Source organism: Eulemur rufifrons, chromosome 17 (assembly GCF_041146395.1).
Source record: "Eulemur rufifrons isolate Redbay chromosome 17, OSU_ERuf_1, whole genome shotgun sequence".
Lineage (NCBI taxonomy): Eukaryota > Metazoa > Chordata > Mammalia > Primates > Lemuridae > Eulemur > Eulemur rufifrons.
In genome coordinates, this window is record NC_090999.1 from 61,416,421 (window position 1) to 61,436,827 (window position 20,407).

At 33.7% G+C, this 20,407-nt stretch overlaps 1 protein-coding gene across 1 annotated transcript in view; it reads left to right on the forward strand.

Moving 5' to 3' along the window:
• The window catches only part of ADGRV1 (adhesion G protein-coupled receptor V1), a 501,294-nt gene that overhangs the window by 39,372 nt on the left and 441,515 nt on the right, over window positions 1-20,407 (forward strand). Inside the window, exons 3-11 of the mRNA XM_069492870.1 lie at window positions 3,079-3,228; window positions 4,322-4,417; window positions 6,619-6,723; window positions 8,501-8,614; window positions 10,262-10,827; window positions 12,209-12,479; window positions 13,004-13,333; window positions 16,410-16,586; window positions 18,709-18,932. Of these exons, the coding sequence (XP_069348971.1) occupies window positions 3,079-3,228; window positions 4,322-4,417; window positions 6,619-6,723; window positions 8,501-8,614; window positions 10,262-10,827; window positions 12,209-12,479; window positions 13,004-13,333; window positions 16,410-16,586; window positions 18,709-18,932 (2,033 nt within the window). The remainder of the gene's footprint in view (window positions 1-3,078; window positions 3,229-4,321; window positions 4,418-6,618; window positions 6,724-8,500; window positions 8,615-10,261; window positions 10,828-12,208; window positions 12,480-13,003; window positions 13,334-16,409; window positions 16,587-18,708; window positions 18,933-20,407) is intronic.

Consider the following 20,407-nt stretch of genomic DNA (forward strand, 5'->3'; position numbering starts at 1 on the left):
GGGTTTATAGAGTGCTCCAAGATAGCCACATGCATTTGACAATAGAATCTTAAAGATATAGCCTGATTATTTTTAAGTGCTCATACATTTATTTCAAAACAAGAATATTATATTTTTGGTAATTTGCATTGTAGAGTATCTCTGCTCAGAGATATTATCTATTGTAGGGTGGTATAGAGAAAATATATGGAATATTTAAAAGTAGAAAAATGGCAATAGGAATTAAAAAAAACCTTAGTTATGTTGGAGAACTCTTTTTGTGGGAGAAATTAAGTATATTAACTTAAATAGAAGTTAGGTTGACTTTGTTAAACTTGATCTATTTTGCATATAGTTTAGTTATTGGATGGATTGTGTGTGCATGTATATGAGTCTATTTTTAACCAGAAAATAATGTCATATGACTACTACTAAAGATATTGCTATATTTGAGGCTCAAAGTACTTGAAATTTTTGTTTGCAAAAATGAAATTTTAAGCAATAGGTTAAATTATTATATTATGAAGCATTATGAAAACAGAAAATGGGCCGGGCGCGGTGGCTCACGCCTGTAATCCTAGCACTCTGGGAGGCCGAGGTGGGTGGATCGTTTGAGCTCAGGAGTTCGAGACCAGCCTGAGCAAGAGCGAGACCCCATCTCTACTAAAAATAGAAAGAAATTATATGGACAGCTAAAAATATACATAGAAAAAATTAGCCGGGCATGGTGGTGCATGCCTGTAGTCCCAGCTACTCGGGAGGCTGAGACAGGAGGATCCCTTGAGCTCAGGAGTTTGAGGTTGCTGTGAGCTAGGCTGACGCCACGGCACTCACTCTAGCCTGGGCAACAGAGTGAGACTCTGTCTCAAAAAAAAAAAAAAGAAAACAGAAAATGAAGAAAAACTACCTATGAAACAAATCTATAATTTTGTGCATTACTTTTACATTTTATTGCTTTAATGACATATATTTATTGAATTTATTTTTATGTGAGTATACATTATATTTGATAATTTCATATAATTTTGATTGTACCCTAACAGTTTTTTCCAGTTGCTCTATCATTTTCATAATTTTTCTTGGTGGTATTGGCATTACTTCCTAATCATTCCTCAACTGCTTATGTCAATTTTTGCATATTTTGCATTTTAAATGATTTTCATAGGTTGGATTACTTTTTGTTTCTGTTTGTTTCAGTGGCTCTTAATAATGCTTTCGAAAAGTCTATATGCCATTTTCTTCAGGAAGGTATAAATTTTTCAACACCCTTGACAACTTACTTGGATTTCTCATGTCTTTAAAACTTAATTTATTTTTATAAATGAGAACTAGAAATTGACTAAAATTCCCTTAAACATGTGTTTTCTTTTGTACTAAATCATATATATTTTTTTAGTAGTTAAATTATTCATTTCTCACTATTTGGTAAAAGAGATCTCATTTGGACTCCAAGAATCTTATTAATGATGCTGTTTTACAGGATAATACCTTAAAAAGTTAAAGAAAAGTTTATAATGAATAAAAAGTTTGGAATGCTAAAAGAATTAAGTCTTTATTGGATTGTTGGAGAATATAAATATATAACTTCAAGTTGAAAATTTTGGAAATAGCAGTTTCTTCGAAACTGATAAGGAAAATAATTGGAATAATTGAAAATAATTGGAAGTAAAACTCAGTTTTTGGCAGACTACTTATCTCTTTTTCTCCTCTCTTTCTTTTTTTATTGATCTGCAGTAGTTGCACATTTTGGGGTACATATGATATTTTGATACCTGTACACAATGTGCAATGGTCAAACCAAGGTAATTGGGATATCCGTCACCTCAAACATTTATCTTTCCTTTGTGTTGGGAACATTACAATTAATATATTCTAGCTATTTTGAAATATACAATAAATTCACGATAACTGTAGGTTCCTTAGTGTACCATTGACTGCAGAACTTACTCCTTCTATCTAAATGTATTTTTGTATCCACTAACCAACTTCTCTTCATTTCCCCCTCCTTCCCTTCCAAGACTCTGGTAACCACCATTCTACGCTTACTTCCATGAGATCCACTTTTTCACTTCCCACATATGAGTGAGAATGTGCAATATCTGTCTTTCTATGCCTGGCTTATTTCACTTGACAGAATGTCCTCCACTTCCATCCATGTTGCTGTAAATGAGAGGATTTCATTCTTTTTTATGGCTGAATAATATTCCACTGTGTTTATATGCCACATTTTTGTGAGAGTTTTAGCTACAATTTGCCTTCTTGCTAGTTCACCACAGATTAATTAAGAGGCAGAGGGAAAAAAAAATTTCATATCATTACTTTCCTGAGTAATTATTACTTTTCTATGTAATACTGCTTTTCCTTCCACAGCATAACAAAAGCTCTTGTATAGAATAATTTTTTTAACGTTTATTTCTGAAGATAATTTTTATCAGTTTTACCAGTTGCAATACCCATCTATCCAGCTTTTTTACGTTGCCAATTTGTTTCAAATGGTCCAATTTTGTTAGAACAGTCATGTCAAACCTTGCTGCTGCTAATTCATGCATAGGTTGAGATGGATTCACTTCCGCTACAGCTTTCAGTGGCTCATTTTCAGGATTAAAATCACCAGAACGGAGCTTCTCAAACCGTTGATGTACTGTGCGTTCATTAGCCACATCCTTCCCAAACACTGTTGATATTTTGAGCTGTCTGAGCTGCATTGGTTCCATGATGGAACTCATATTCGAAAATAACACAGATTTTTGACTTGCCCATGGTTTCACAAAAATTGCTCTAAAAAAATTTTGAAAGATAATCACAAGCCACACTGTGCATTTGAAAGAATGAGGGTGTACTTTCACAATAAAAATAAAACAATAAGTGTCAAAGTGAAATGTCAGCGATAGCAACTGTCAAACTTAGTACTTAAGGAAATCGGACATTTCATACTTAATAACCTAATAAATATTTATGATTTATGTTTTTGTCCATCCTATCTATAAACGTCAATGCTGCTTGTTTTGTGCTTTTACTCTTGATTGCTCTGATAAGCATCAGTTTTGCTTGTTCTAATATTGTGTTAAGTAAGAATGATTTATATTTTGCATTTGGTAGTTGTATGGAGAAGATACTGGTGACTTTTTTGACACATATGCTGCTACTTTTATACCTGCTGGAGAAACAAATAGAACAGTGTACATAGCAGTATGTGATGATGAGTTACCAGAACCTGATGAAACTTTTATTTTTCACTTAACATTGCAGGTAAGTCCTTCTTCCCCGCTTAACCTTAAACTTATAAAAATCTTGCAACACTTAAAACTCTGATTTCCATAGAAGCCAGAACTGACAACCTCTTTGACAATTCCACAGTCTGGTTATTCCTCTGACAATCTTGCTTAGAAGATTCTATAGCTAGTTTTTGTATACATTCAGCTTACTTAGGAATTGCTATTACAGATGCTCCAGAAAACCTTATCTTCCCTTTGGCTCTTTTTTTCTCTTACCCCTCCCCAGCTATCAGATCCACAAAGAATGACTGTGACTTCTAAGTTCAAAGGAGAAAGATTGAAAAAAAAAAAAAACAGGCATGGAAGTGGGAGGTCCCTGTGTCTTAGAATAAATTTAGAGTTGCCTGGGGGAAAAAACTTGAATAACCTAAGATTTAATTGAAATTTACAGCTTTATCGATTAGGCTGAGGTGATGACTCCTAACACCATTCTGGTTAATTTTTCTGAAGAGCATTAAGAATTAAGATAATTGTGTCAGATGATTAAAATGTTTGTAGAAATGATACTTGAAACAGTTATGTTTTGCTTTTGTAAATTACTCTTTTTTCCATACTCCTTTATACTGTTTTTGAATATCAATAGAAATGTTGCAGGAAACTCTTTCCCTTTTTATAAAAAAGTTGCTGTAATATTTTATCTTTAAGTTGGCCCTATGATTTATAGAATAACTAATTCTTAAATTTCAGTAACTTTTATAACATAATAAAAAATCCTGTTTGAGTAGAATTTTATACTATTATATATACTTAATTCCCTATTATATTAGTAATAAGATAGTGATTATAATATAATCTACCATATAGTATTACTAGCCAGTGATTACTTACAATTATAATACATATTATTAATAGTGGTTAATGGTTTTCAAAACTTTCTTGAAAAGTTTTCATTTGAAACTTCCTGACCAGGTTGAATTAATTTGAAAATGTTTTCTTAATCTGTGCCCTAAAAGTATATATGTATTTTTATTCATATTTTGAATAACCACTTGAAGACATTCTATTAAAATGATTATTTTTTTCTCTAATTTTTAATTTATCATTTTATTTTTGGGTTTTTATTTTAGAAGCCTTCAGCAAATGTGAAACTTGGATGGCCAAGGACTGTTACTGTGACAATATTATCAAATGACAATGCATTTGGAATTATTTCATTTAATATGGTACGGTTACAATTTGGTGATTCTTGTGGTTGCTAGATAATAGTTTATTAAATTTTGGGGTTATTTTTCATGATGTTATAATAGCTAGTGTCATCCTGCCTTTTGATATTTAAATAAAATTTGCTCCTTGTTCCACGTTCTGTAGATTGTCCATTTGTTCTACCTAAGATTTTTGTAACTTGAGGAGGCTTATATGACCATGGTCATCTCTTTCCTAATCTCTTTCATTTGATCATTTTGCCTGACTCCTTAGTTACCTTCCTTGGCTAGTCTCTAACTCAGACGTGCAACCCAGAGCCTTTTGCTTGATTTCCCCAAATGCCTCATAAAGAAAGCATTTTCTGTTTGTCAGACTCCTCTGAAAATTTGGAGTGACTGGGAGATGAGAAACCATATTGAAAGAATACTGAAAACACCTGTAGGAAACTTAAAATTGAATAGCAGATATCACAGCTCTTCAAAATTCTGCAGTCAATCCCAAACCTGAGATCTCCCCATTAATTAATATTTCCTGAAGATCGAAATTCCATCTCATCCCCCTCAATTTTACTCAGCAGTGTATTTTCTCTCCCTTAACACCAAATTCCTATGGCTCTGGCTAATTCTATGTTCAGAGGGTTTTATCTTTAGAAACAAACACACAAGACAGGTCCCTCCTGGGAGAAATTGTTTCCAGCTCTTAAAATAAAACAAAATTTATCTCTAATACAATTGGATTTGTCCACTAAATTTTAGACTACAATAGCTCTCTTGATTTGGAGTCTTTTTGAATCATGTTACTAATTATCATTAATAAGGTATGATGCAATACTTCCCAACTTTTAAAAATTCTTAGATTGCTACTACAGTTGGTTATATTTTATGTCATAAAGTAACTTAGTACTTTAAGTTATCTTTGAAACAAGCGGGGACTATAGGTAAATATGATCTTTATAGTTGCAGTGTCTTCATTAAAAGGGTATTTGATCGACTAACCACAATTTAGTAGATATTTGATAACCCCCATTATATTGTCATTTGTAAACATCAATTAAATTAATCAATCAATCATTGCTGTTTGAAGAATAGGGAATTATTAATAATTATGAATCAGGCTCTATTAGTTGCTTAATTTCTCTCTCAACAGGTTTCCCAATACATTCACTCCCAACTTGTCACCCCGACCTCATAGTGACTAATTTAAAAGGTTTTTTTTCTTTTTCTGATATTATACATCTTGGCCTCTGAGAATGAATCCTTGTCTCCGGCATTGGTCCTAAGTCTTGGACTGGTGGGATCTCAGCGCTGCCAGGCAGCCTCTGACAGCCTCTGAATGGGCACCTGCCCCACAACCTTAAAATTAAACTGAGTACTCTGGAGCTCACAGTAGGTGCTTAATAGGCTGGTTTTGGTTTCCAGCCTTGATGATGGTTATGCTGATAATGAAGATGACACTGATGATGATCATGATGATAATAGCCAACGTTTACTGAGCCCTTCGTATGTGTCAGGTACTCGGATAAGTACTTGATGTGAATGATCTCCTTGAAACCTCATCACAACACTTTGAGCCAGGCATTCCTAACCGCATTTATGGGAGGGGGTACTGAGAATTAGTGTCACCCTGAGCGGTGGTCACTGCTGCTCAAGCAAGTGTGCACTTGGCTGTTTGTGTTTCTGCTCCTCCTCTTCTACCCTGAGTTTCAGCCAGCCAAACCAGCGCATTTCATTTGAAGTCCTCGCTCTTACTCCTTTGGTGATCATGTCCTGAAAGTCATTAGCAGTGTCTGATTTTCAGTGACAAACTGGCTGATGAGGAGGGACGAGTGGTTGGGAGCAAGGCCAAGTGGTGGTCTCCATGAACTACTGCCTTGGTGTGGAGGCTTAACTCATTTCTGTGACCTCCTGGGCCTCTGTGAGCATTTGAGTTTGTCATCTCTCAACTACATAACCTTTAAAATTCCTCAACAGAACAGCTAGTTGATGGTAGAACCAGGACAAAAACCCTCATCTTTTGCTTGAGTAGTTTTATGTTCCCTTTACACTATTATTTTTAACTTTTTCAGAATTTTTATTTGCTAATTGATGCTAGGAAATAGCACATTCTTATAGTACAGTGTGACTGATTTGTCTGTGGCAGTTTCATATTTCTAAGGTAACAGTTTTTACCACCTTCTACTTCTGATTGCCCAACGCCTGATTGTGTTCGCTCTTCCCAATAGCCTTCCTCAGTCACAGTGAGTGAGCCCAGGGGCAGAAATGAGTCTGTGCCTCTTACTCTCATCAGGGAGAAGGGAACCTATGGAATGGTCACTGTGACTTTTGAGGTAAGTTTATTCTGAAATCATTTTAAATGGTAACACCTTGGAGTACTTACCAGATAGCTACAATTTTAAAAATCATGGTCCTTAGTATAATAAACATGACACAATAGGAATAAAATAAAGATCAATCTTTTTGTTATCTGATAAATTTCATGACTAATATAAAAATGTTTTCCTTATTGCTTACTTACAATGCTTGCATGAAACACAGAATATTATTTTAGATATGTGGTAATCTAAAGCACAAAATAGAATAACAATAATGTTAATTCTATAAAAGTTATAGAACCTTTATGATAAACCTTTTCAAGGATATAAATTTTAAAAATACCCATAGATTACTTAGGCTAATATAAAATTATTTAATATGAAGCCTTCCCCTGTTTTTTTCAGTGCACTGAATGGATGGTGTTAACAGCCATTGCACTCCACCATAGAGCTCCATAGGTGTGGCATGAATAAGATAGGCTGTGAGTTGCATTTTTTGGGTGCTGGCTGTAATCATTTTAATTGATTGCTTACTGACCATGTGCCTACCATTGTGTCACCACACTGCTATTCTGTGAGATACACATTTAAATCTTCAACTAATTTTTTGAGTTTTGTGAGATCCAGAACATGATCATATGCTATTTTCAAATATTAGAGTATTAGAAATTTCTGATACCAGTTTCTATCTTAGTTATGAATTGTAATACCAATAAAATGGATACTGGATTTATGTAACACAATTGTATTGAAACAGAAGAGTTTTATTTATGCTCGTAGCTATCTACATCAGATGGTGGTTATATTAATTACATAAGAACATAAAATAGTGTTAGTCAATAATGCATTAAAAAACATAGTAAACACTAACTAAATATGCAGTAGTCTTGCAAGTTCTACACAGGAAGCCTTCAATGATTTTTCATGTACTTAGCAATATGAGTTTAGACAATAAGTTTTTGAAAATATTTCTGATAACAAATATGGGAAAGATTAGAAAATAATTGGCTGTAGAAAGGTTAAGCCACCCAGGTTATAGTGTTTTCACCTTATATATGGATGTCTAAAGTTATTTTATTGGGTCTGCAGCCTTTTTCTTATTTACATAACTATGGTTAACATTTGTGGGGAACTTAACATTGTCATATTCTGTTGTAGTGCTTTATGCTGATTATTGTTGCATATGAATAGCACCTCTCCCCAGCACTCAGCCTCTCTCATGCTCTTCTTATTTTTTTCTCTATAATAATTATCATCTGACACATAAGCCTATGTTTAATTATCATTTGTTCCTTTCTATTAAATATCAGGCCTATGTAGAAGGGAGTTTGATCTGGTCACTGCTATATCCTTAGATCCTAAAAGAGGTCAGGCATGGAATACTTAGTACTTTCAAAAATAAATGATTGTATACATTCTTCACATCTTCACATTCCGTCTGTGAAGCAGAAAATACTGGTATTTGATTCTATTACTTGAGGGAATTTCTTAATCTTGGATTTTTCTTCCAAAAAGAAATATTTATAGAGTTTTTTTCCTCATGTTTAATATAATGGTTGAGAAAAAATAAAGAGCCTTAGAAGCCACATAGTTTAATACAATTATAGTCAATATTTATAATTACATTATAGGCTCAGTTAATTAGAAGGGCAAACTTACGTACAGGCTAGTATAATTCTTGCAAAACTTCTTTAAGTAAACTTCAGATTTTTGTCAGCTGACATCACAAGAATGCTTTATCAATATTGTGAAATATTTTGTATTTATTGACGAAAGCGTGGTTTCTTTGCAGGTGGAGGATGGGCCAAATCCCCCTGAAGAAGATTTGAGTCCAGTTAAAGGAAATATCACCTTTCTCCCTGGCAGAGCAACAGTACTTTATAACTTGACAGTACTTGATGATGAGGTGGGTTAATGTTAAATATTTAAATGTAACAAGGATTTTGTCTGTGTTACAGACATGTTAGAGAACTTTATGTCAAGTATGAAATTGTGTTCAATATTTTAGATTATTCCAGAACATATAGTCCTATGCAAAGTTAGCATATTGTGACCAATCATACTTTACCTATAAATAGCTATTTTGGAATGCATCTTTTTATTATTTATCTTAATTCACATTAAATATTATAATATATCTAAAAACTGATGAACCTGAATATAACTGGCAACCACACATAGTACAAAAACTTAAGCATTTTGTGTACCCTGATGATTGATTTTTGTTGGTGATTTCAATTTTGAGCAAGAACAGTACTAACCCTCCCTCTACCCTCCTACAAAATTTCTGAAATCAAATCAAAGGAAACTCTAAGAGAAGAAAAAAAATGCATTAGAAAACATTATTAGAGAACAGTATTTCTCTTGAAAAAATGAAATATTTTGTAGTATTGATAATCTAGTTTCTCTGGTTCTGGAAACCTGCAAGAATTTTTAAGATCACAGAACACTGGAAAAGCTATTATTTGGGGAGGTGATTAATTATACATTTTTATTATAAATTTAAAAGATCATCAAATAATAGCATTTTTGTTTTTGAGGTAAGCTTTACTTTTTATATTGCTATTTATTGGTGGAGATAAAAAGATTTTTTTTTACTTTAACTTTAAGATAGAATTTATGGTGAATGAAAAGCTCAGACAGCACAGTGAAGATTAACACCAGGATTTCCGTGCAGCTACAAAAAAAAAATTCACTTTAACAATGTCAAAATTTTGCTAGTAGTGACTCTATTTTTTTTCTTTTTTTTTGAAATGCAGCCTCACTCTGTTGCCCAGTCTAGAGTATAGTCAAGCAATCTTCCTGCCTCAGCCTCCCCAGTAGCTAGGACTACTGGGGCATGCACCACCATGCCCAGCTAATTTTTTAAATTTTTTGTAAAGATATTTTTTGAGAGGTCTTCCTGTGTTGCTCAGGCTGGTCTCGATCTTCTCCCACTTTAGCATTACAAAGTGCTAGGATTACAGGCCCGAGCCACCACGCTCTGCCTAGTAGTGACTCTTACAGCTTGTTCTCCAGAGAGGCATGATGTGTGTCTTGGAAATCATAATGGTGGAGTCACATGTTTAATTCCTGAATTAGAAACATGTTAGAGAGAAACAAGAATAATCCACATGGTTGAAAACCAACAATTTTTATATGATTTTTTTACAATTTTTATACTTTCCAGATTCCTAGATACTGTTATACATTGAATGCTACTTTTGACCCTATCATACTGATAAAACTGAAAGAATTTATGTCTATTTTTATTGTTTTTTTGCTGTTTAATCTTTGAATTTATCTAAAGACTGATTAAGGTTGAAAGACATTTTACCTGTACTTCATTACCTTGACATACTATTGCTTTGTTAACTTCTCATTTCCTATCTAAAATAAATTATTTACCTTTGGAAAATATTTCAGTAATTGGAGACTAAACAAGCCTCTCTATTTGCTTCCTTAGTTAAAGAATATTTATTTCTATGTAATTGTATTGAAATATAGTGACTTGATACACTTTAGTGTCTTTGCAGATATTTTGGCTATTGATGTTTTGCCACTGTTTCAACAGGTACCAGAAAATGATGAAATATTTTTGATTCAACTGAAAAGTGTAGAAGGGGGAGCTGAGATCAACACCTCTAGGAATTCAGTTGAGATCATCATTAAGAAAAATGACAGTCCTGTGAAATTCATTCAGAGTGTTTATTTGGTCCCCGAGGAAGACCACATACTCATAATTCCAGTGATTCGTGGAAAGGACAATAATGGAAATCTGATTGGATCTGATGAATATGAAGTTTCAATCAGTTATGCTGTTGTGACTGGGAATTCCACAGCCCATGCCCAACAAAATTTGGACTTCATTGATCTTCAGCCAAATACAACTATTGTTTTTCCTCCTTTCATTCACGAATCTCATCTGAAATTTCAAATAGTTGATGACACCATACCAGAAATTGCTGAATCATTTCATGTCATGTTACTAAAAGATACCTTACAGGGAGATGCCGTGCTAATAAGCCCTTCTACTGTACAAGTCATCATTAAGGCAAATGACAAACCCTATGGAGTCCTCTCATTCAACAGTATCTTGTTTGAAAGGACAGTTATAATTGATGAAGACACAGTATCAAGGTATGATTTATTTTAAAGCTGTTGCTACCATTATTTTAATATATTATTCCAAGATTTAATTTTTGTGGTGTTGGGCACAATGATGAACTGTTATAGTATGTGTGATTTTTCTCTACCATGGCTTTACTTTTTCTTTTTTTTAAAATTTTAATAATGTATTTTGTTTAGCCCAATATTTTCAAAATATTATTATTTTGGCATATGAAATCAACATAAAATATAATCATATAAAATCAAATCATAAAAACAATACAAAATATTAATGAGATATTACATTCTTTTTTCATACTAAGTTTTCACAATCTAGTGTGTTTTTCATTGATAGCATGTCTCAATTCAGATGGTAAATTTTCATCAGAAGTACTTGATCTGTATTTAGATTCCATACATTTCTGTAAAGTTTGAAAAAATAGATTCACAAATCCAAGTTCTTCCACACACAAAAGTTGTCCAATAACTGAATGGAGTATTAGTATTCAAATTAATTAAAATTAAATGAAATTAAAAATTCAGTACCTCAGTAACACTAGTTACATTTCAAGTGCTCAATAGCCACATATGGCTACTGGCTGCCATATTGGACAGAGCAGATCTAAATTTTTAGTCCTCTGCTTTTCTTATCTATCCTGTCCCTTGGTTATTTTTTTTTTTTACTTCTTTTTTTGTTTCATAATATTATGGGGTACAAATGTTTAGGTTACATATATTGCCTTTGCCCTGCCTGAGTCAGAGCTACAAGCATGTCCATCCCCCAGATGGTCGCACTGTACCCATTAGGTATGAATATGCCCATCCCCTCCTTCCCCTCCTACCCGCCTGACACCTGATTTACTTTTTTTTTTTTTTGAGACAGAGTCTCACTCTGTTGCCCATGCTATAGTACCATGGCATAAGCTTAGCTCACAGCAACCTCAAACTCCTGGGCTTAAGTGATCCTTCTGCCTCAGCCTCCCGAGTAGCTGGGACTACAGGCATGTGCCACTATGCCCGACTAATTTTTTCTATATATTTTTTAAATTGTCCAGCTAATCTTCTTTCTATTTTTAGTAGAGATGGGGTCTTGCTCTTGCTCAGGGTGGTCTCAAACTCCTGAGCTCAAACGATCCAACTGCCTCGGCCTCCCAGAGTGCAAGGATTACAGGCGTGAGCCCTAATTTACTTTTTCTTATTTTGAATGTGATTTAGTCATACAAGCGAATTCACATTATGGTAGTTTCATAGGACACATTCACATGTATACTCGTTCATATTAAAAAGTTATTTATTGCAATAGGGTTCTGCTTTTACCAGTGTCTGATGGCCAACTTGACATTGGGAAAGCCTATCTAAGGAAAATAGAGTGTATTATGTAACAATATATATTTCTTTTTAAAAATTCTAGATTTGAAGAAATTACAGTGGTTAGAAATGGCGGCACCCATGGGAATGTCTCTGTGAACTGGGTGTTGACACGGAACAGCAGTGATCCCGCGCCAGTAACAGCAGACATCAGACCAAGTTCTGGAGTTCTGCATTTTGCACAAGGGCAGATGTTGGCATCAATTCCTCTCACTGTCATTAATGATGATATTCCAGAGGAGGCAGAAGCTTATCTACTTCAACTTCTGCCTCATACGATACGAGGAGGTGCAGAAGTGAGTGAACCAGCAGAGGTAAATCTCTTATCATGTATTACTCCTGTGAATATTTCTTTTGTTTTCCTTTTTATATTTGTTTAGAGATTAGGGTCTCATTATGTCTTCTAGGCTGATCTCAAACTCCTGGCCACAAGAGATCCTTCCAACTCAGCCTCCTGAGTAGCTGGGATAACAGGTGCCAGCCTCCATGCCTGGCTTTTCGTGTGTGCATATTTCTGTGCTATAGAAGAGCCAAAGACCTTGATCACACAAATCAAATTTATGTTTAGTTGATATGACAGGAAATGATGGTTTTCTTGCTCAACGTTGTTCCTTCTGCAAATAACTATTTTACTCTCTAAAAAATTCCAAAAACTATGATTTAAGAAAAATTTCAAGTCTGTTTTTGTGTATCTTTTACTGTGTTATATACAGGAAATCATCATTTTTAGACATGATATATAAATAAATATTAAAATCAGAACAGCACAGACAATATAGAGTTTGATAATCTCAGGTGTGAAAATTCTGTACTTTAATATTTTATTATTTATCTGCAGCTTTTGTTCTACATTCAGGATAGTGATGATGTTTATGGCCTAATAACATTTTTTCCTATGGAAAACCAGAAGATTGAAAGCAGCCCAGGTGAACGATATTTATCCTTGAGTTTTGCAAGACTAGGAGGAACCAAAGGAGATGTGAGGATGCTTTATTCCGCCCTTTATATTCCTTCTGGAGCTCTGGACCCCTTGCGAGCAAAAGATGGCATCTTAAATATATCCAGGAGAAATGGCCTCATTTTTCCAGAACAAAAAACTCAAGTCACTACAAAATTACCAATAAGAAATGATGCATTCCTTCAAAATGGAGCCCACTTTCTAGTACAGGTACTTTAATGATTAAAATAATAGCAATTTGGATTAAACTGCAAGTGTACTTACTTATGTGAGAGAGTTAACTGTTATTTTGCCCTCAATTAAATTTTGGATTCTACTATCTGTTACTAAAGGCTATTTTGGGAGTCCAAAGAGAAACTATGTCTGCTCCCAAGTTATATAATGATAAATAAGACAAGGGTTCTACCAAAGTTAGTATTTTAATCAGGTGATACTAAAAGTACACCAGACATGAAATGCAAGTTAGACTGTAATGGATGGCATAACGGAATAATTTACAAACTGTTATGAGGGAGGGTGGGAAAGAGAGAGATTCAACATTCTTTTGAGTTGATTTGGGAAAATGTGACATAAGAATGGGATTTGTAGAATGAGTATGTTTTTCACAATGGGTATTGCAGGGAGAACATTTCAGAGATTAAAAAAAGGAGCATGAAAAAAATTTTGTAGATGCTTTTAAATAATAGACTCAAAATTGATATATTGCTTATTAACTATAGATAGAATTTCAGAATTTTCAACTATTTAATGAGAAGAAGTAAGGACCCCATAGCATATCCTTCCATCTTGTATCTTTTATTTCTTAACTTCTGTTAATCTTAACTTCTTAAAAACATTATTTTTACTGTCAAATTTAAAATATCTGCACTCGTTAATGATACTATTATTATTTTCCATTTGTTGATTGGTTGCTTCTGAAAATTAGAATGCAATAAAGGGTGCTTATCAAATTTTAATTGTATAAATAAATTTAATACAGAATCAGGTAGTGTGAATGGATCAGTAAAGAAAGAACTAAAATCTTATGTCACCATACATTTTGCCAGCTGACGTGTATATCATATGAAATATCATAGTCCATTAATTTCTTTAAATCATGCCACATTTAAATTTGCTTCTACTTTTGCCTAGACTTTGTTTTATGATTTATTATTGCTTTATCTGGAGTTTCTATTAATAATTGTCACCTTTCCATATATCACCTTCACTTCATTATTGAAATCTTCCAGCTGGCTTACCACATAAGTTGAATGTTGAATTTAGTCTCATTAACTGCTTTCTATGCTTGTTTTACACCTGTTGTTTGGGGTGGTTTTTACTGAACTCCTGGGTTTTCTTGACCTCACCTTTCTCCTCCTGAGTTCTGTTTGAGTTCTGTTGTAGTGTATCTATCCTTAAACACATCTGCAGATAGGGTATAGGCAAGGTAAACTTTTTGAGGCTTTAAGCAACTGAAAATGTGAAATTTCATACTCACATTGATAGTTCGACTTGGTAGAAATTTCTAGACTAAAATAATTTCTTCTTCAGAACTTGGAAGGTATTGCTTTTCAGCTTTTAGAGTTTCTGATGAGAAATTTGATGAGAAGGAAATGATTAACTTGCTCTTTATTTCTGAAAACTTTTTACAACTGCTCCTTGGTGTTCTGAATTTCACAGAACTGTCACACCTTGCTCAGCACTTGGTGGGATGACCTGCTTCATTTTATCTTTATATTTTATTCATTTTGCAAAGTATGTGCAGTATACTAAAGAATCATGTTTTATTTGACTTGGCTGTCATACCGATACTTGACAAAACTGATCCATCTAATTTCTTTTTTATTTTACTCAAATGAATGTTTACCAGAAATGGAATTTTAAATGTCTTCTCCTGTATATGAGTTTCAAAGCAAAATGTGTGACATTTAAAAAAGGCATTTAATTTTGCTCTTTAAAATGTGTACTTTCATCACAAAATGTGAGGGAAATCAGTACCATTCCTGTCCACTTGTGGAAAATCAGCTTAAATCACAACTCTATTGGTGGTTACTCAGTGGCATCATTTCAACATTACAAAGCCTAACAGAAGGCTCTGAAGAGTGGGAGATACATGTTTCATTGAGTTTTAAATTGCATTTTAACTTAAAATCGCTATGGTTTTTGCAATACCATCATGATTATCTATTCCTACAGTCCTCAAGTGAACATTGTGTGGAATGATAAGATAGATTTTGAAAAAGTTAGAATATTTAAGATGTTGAAGGTTTGAGACATGTCATAATTCCTATTAGAGCTGAGTTTGTGTTGGAGGGATGAATTAACAATATTTATTGTGTAGCTGCTGCAGTTTCAAGTGCGTCATGTACTGAAAAAATGCTGATTTGAACACAGACCCACAAGAGCTCTGTGGGCCTGTTGTGAAGTAAAAGTGTGGAACACACAAAATTATAATTAGGTTCTAAGGTTAATGAGGGTAGCAGTAGAAGTCCAAAAAGAGGTAGAATAAAGAGGACTGGAGAATCCAAGAAAAATCTTCACGGGAGAGAAGGGAACTTTAGCTGGTTTTAAAAAGTGAGTACATTTTGGACTTGTGAGATTATGAAGGAAGGGCATTCTAGGTGACAAGAATATCATGAAAAGTTACTCTGGTGGTCATATTCATTAACTACAGGGACACTATATGTATGTAATGTATGCATTGTATTTCTTTAAACATAAAGATGCATTAAGTTATAAACGGAGTTCTGAGTGGTCTTCAGATGTATTTTGTCTAGAAGAGAAGGGAAGTGGGTGATTGGAAGTCTGGGTCAGTGGAGGAGGGGAAGGAGATGTGGATAGTTCTCTGATGTTTGGCTTTAAGGTCAAGGTAGTTGCATATAGGTGACTAGGAGGAAGAGCAGGTGGTGCTGCTGGTGATGGTAGTGGTGAGTAGTCACATGGAACAGAGTGATTTCTGTTTTGGACATTCTATCTGTAAGGTGTTTATATGACATTTATGTGATGTCCAATGACATTTATGTGATGTCCAGTGGCAATTGGTTTAATGATTTGGAATTTGGAGGAGAGATCCAGAGATTGTTAGGGAGAGGGCATAAAATTATAAGATAAAGGGTTTAGGAAGATCCCTGGGGAATGATAATAACTGAGGAGCAGGAGACTGAAAAGGGGTGGTGAATGAGGGAGGTGGAGAATGAAGTGGCCGAGTGACTGTTAATGCATATTTACTTTGTCGCCCCATGCTGTTAAGGCTTTAAAAATTTTTTCTATTCTACAATTTTTATTTTTTTTTATTTGTTTATTATAGTTGGAATCTGTGAAGTTGGTGAACATAATTCCCCCAATCCCACCCATAAGTCCTAGATTTGGGGAAATCCGAAATATTTCATTATTGGTTACTCCAGCCATTGCAAATGGGGAAATTGGCTTTCTTAGCAATCTTCCAATCATTTTGCATGAACCAGAAGATTCTGCTGCTGAAGTGGTAAGTAGACTTTTTCTTATGGATGGGACCTAATGAGTTTGAGGTAAGGCACAGGCACTATTTTTTTTTTTTTTGCATAGGATTAGCATACAGAGTTAACAGGTCTTAAAAGATGTCACCATTTACATCAAGCCTTCAGTACGGAATTTGACTTAAGTAACTGATGAGTGTGTGATTTTCCCATCATCTTTTGCTATAGTGGATAAAATAATTAGAATTAATTGCTCACAGTAGAAGTAGGATATTTTGGTATGACTGCTTTCAGATGGTGCTATGACATTTGACGCAGTGATAGCCAAACATACACTTTTTTTTTTTTAATGGCCTAGTCACAGTACCTCAGGTGTCCTTGACCTGCTCCATCTCTGAGCACTGCATGAGCTTGAGTAGGACTGAAGTGGCAGCCTTGGATCCTATGCTTGATGGTGGAAGTGGTGGTGATAAAGTTATAGAATGATAAATCTTAGGAATTTTAAAATTTTGTATATGTGGTATATATAAATTTTTGCGTACACACATAAAAGCATATTCATGTACACAGTACCCATTTTGCTCCCCACCCTGCCACCCACACATTTTATGCTTTAATTTTTCCCAAGTCTGTGTTTAGGGACAGCTCTGTCCTTCAGCCTTACCATTCCCTGAGCCACAGTCTGTCCCCGAGACCCTCTCCAAGTCCTTCACACTTTGATTTGAATTGCGGTAGGGTTTAGATCAGGAATGAGGAGAATTGTTTTTGTTATCAAAGCCTCATGTCAAAATACAGTGACCATAATTTCCTTTGTTTGTATTTTAGCTTCTATAAGTGGGCAGAAAGCTTCATTTTTCAAGATGATTTTGATTTTTTATATTTTTCTTAATATACTCTTTCCTTCTAAAAACCGAGAAGCATTTAGTTTGTTCTTAAAGAGTGGATTGCTTTCATTTGTTTTCTTATAAAGCCGTAAATTTACTATTTCATATTTTTCCCCTGAGAGAAATTAGCTTTTAGGAAAAATTTTGGGCTCCTTAGACCTGCATTCTTCTCTTGGGAAAAAGAAGAAGTTTTCCTTTGTTCTCTTTCAGCCATATACAGCCCGGGCAATACCCACTCCCTCAGGGTGATTTAGGGGCCCAGCCCTCTGTTACTTTTTTTTCTTCCCTGAGAATCTCATTTTGCTCACTAGTTGCGAGTTCTGACCACTGCTAGCCAAGTAGCGGCATGGTTAATGGTGAAAATATCTTCTGTTTTTTTTTCAAGATGAGCTATGTTAAAGGACAAAGAAAAAAGAGGATACTCCTCTTTTAGGAGCATAAAAGGATAGCATAATCCACCATTAATTATTCCTTTATATTCTTTGTTTGAAAAAACTTCATCATGATATGTAGTGATCATATCATTATGTATATTCAAAGTTTGAACAAAACTAACAAATATAATTTGTTTTAGAATTATTATAACAGATTCCATTTATTTAGCTTATACAATGGAGAGGCATTGTCTAGATGCTTTCCTTAAAACAATCTGTAATCCTCACCATACACTTGCAAAATAGGGAATCATTAGCTTTATTTCACATGAGAAAAAATGAGATCAGAGAGGTTAAGTAACTTGCCCAAGATAACCCAGAGTCATGAGTATCCGATTTTATTTCTACTGCATTTATTGCATTTTTTTTATTTTGCCCCTGTCACTTAGGATGTATTTTACATAACATAGTTTATTTTTCAGTTTACATTGTGATATTAAATTGATTCTGTTTTTAGATAACCACTGATGGAAATTTATTCTTTAGAAAGATTGTTCTATGTTTTTCACAATTCTTTGGTTTTAAAAATATTCATCTTTTATTAAGACAAATGTCAGGTTAGATGCATTGTTAGGTGGGGGTAATTTTGTACATTTCTTGTAATTTTGTAAAGTTGATTAGCAAAAACTAATAAAATAGTTACATCTAACATTATTTTCATGCTTAAAGAGAATGCTTGTTCAATTGTGGTTTTAATGTCGCTTAATAGTTCACATCCCTGTATAGAATACATATATTCACATGTTAATATGTGTACACATTAACAGCGATACTTATATCATTTGTGTGCATATGTTTTAAAAGAAATTGTTCTGTTTTTTTCTTTTTATAAGGTTTACATTCCCTTACACAGAGATGGAACTGATGGCCAGGCTACTGTCTATTGGAGTTTGAAGCCCTCTGGCTTTAATTCAGAAGCAGTGACCCTGGACGATATAGGTCCCTTTAATGGCTCTGTTTTGTTTTTATCTGGGCAAAGTGACACAACAATCAACATTACTGTCAAAGGTGATGATATACCGGAAATGAATGAAACTGTAACGCTTTCTCTAGACAGGTAATAACCCAATTAGGTAATGTTTAGTAACATTATGTTTGAGTTCTCTTAAATAATTTTGATTTTTGTTTTAATTCTTTAGTTCATATAAAATAAAAAGAAATCAAGTAAGTAGTATTATGCTGACCTTCTGACTTTTTTGTTATTTGTTGATGACTTCTGGTTAGACCATTGATATAATTATATCTTTTAGTGAACTTTTACCCTGCTGTTCATTGTGAAGAAGCATTACATAGAAAATCCATGGAAAGTATCAAATAAATCTGAAGCATAGCCAATATGTTGCTATATTAAAAAAATAGGCAGCAACAAATCTAAAATGTTAGGTTAAGAAAACAGCTCTGTTGGCTTCATTTTCAATAGGGCAGAGGATTAGAGCTTTTTTTTTAAGTGAGTAAAAGAAAGCATTAATCTTCACATAATGAAATTTTCTTTTTTACATGGAATTTAAACATTAAATAATACTTATTTTCCAAAGAATCAAAAATTACACACATTTAAGAGGTACCTTTTCAGTAATGATAAGAATTTACTTAGCATGTCTCAGTGGGTAATTTATATTAAGAAAATATCACAATGTCCCAAAGAGTTTTTCTTCAGTAATTCAGAAAATCCTTTCTAAAAATAAAAATATACTGTGTTTATTTGATATTAATGATAGTTAACACATTGACTGCCACACTAGAAAAAAAAATTTACCTGGGGCCATGGTGTTTTATTACAAAAATAGAATAAAAACCTCAAAAACAAAACAATCCTTTCTAATTTAATGAAAAATTTGTTATTTTTCATTGTTTTCTGTACACGAGTTATATTCAACTCATGCAGCACTAGAATCAATTTTTACACTGCATGCCAATTGAGTTGTATGTGACTCACGGCATATTTACTGAATTTGTTTCGGAGAATTGAGTCTTCATATGCTTCACAAGGCCCCAGGCTCAAAACTAGCATGAGTTAAATACAACTCACATGGCAGTCAATGTGTTAAAAATTAAAACCAACCTTATCTACTGCAGGTCTCTATATGAAAGTTGATACATATTAGAGAAGGTTACTGTGACTTGAGACTTTGCACAATTCACATTTAGAAGTAGTAAATTTCATAGGTAAATTCAAGAGACATTTTTGTATTATATTATTACGAATGAATTAGTAAAAATTATTTTATAGAATCCCTGGACGTCTCTATATTTTATTATCAGCCTCTTGTAGGTTTTTCTTTGTAGGTGTTTTGTCTAAACACATTTTAAAAAACCTGGTGAGTTGTTTTTTATTTTTACATGAAAGAAAAATATAAAATATAGAAACAAATCTATTGAATGTCCACTGTTCCTTTTGTTTGCTTTCACAGCCACATTTTGTTTATTTCCTTTCTTACATAAAAAATGAAATGAAACAATAACCAAAACACCAAGGGAACATATAATAAAAACTAAAAAGCAAAAACCAAATACAATACACACACACACACA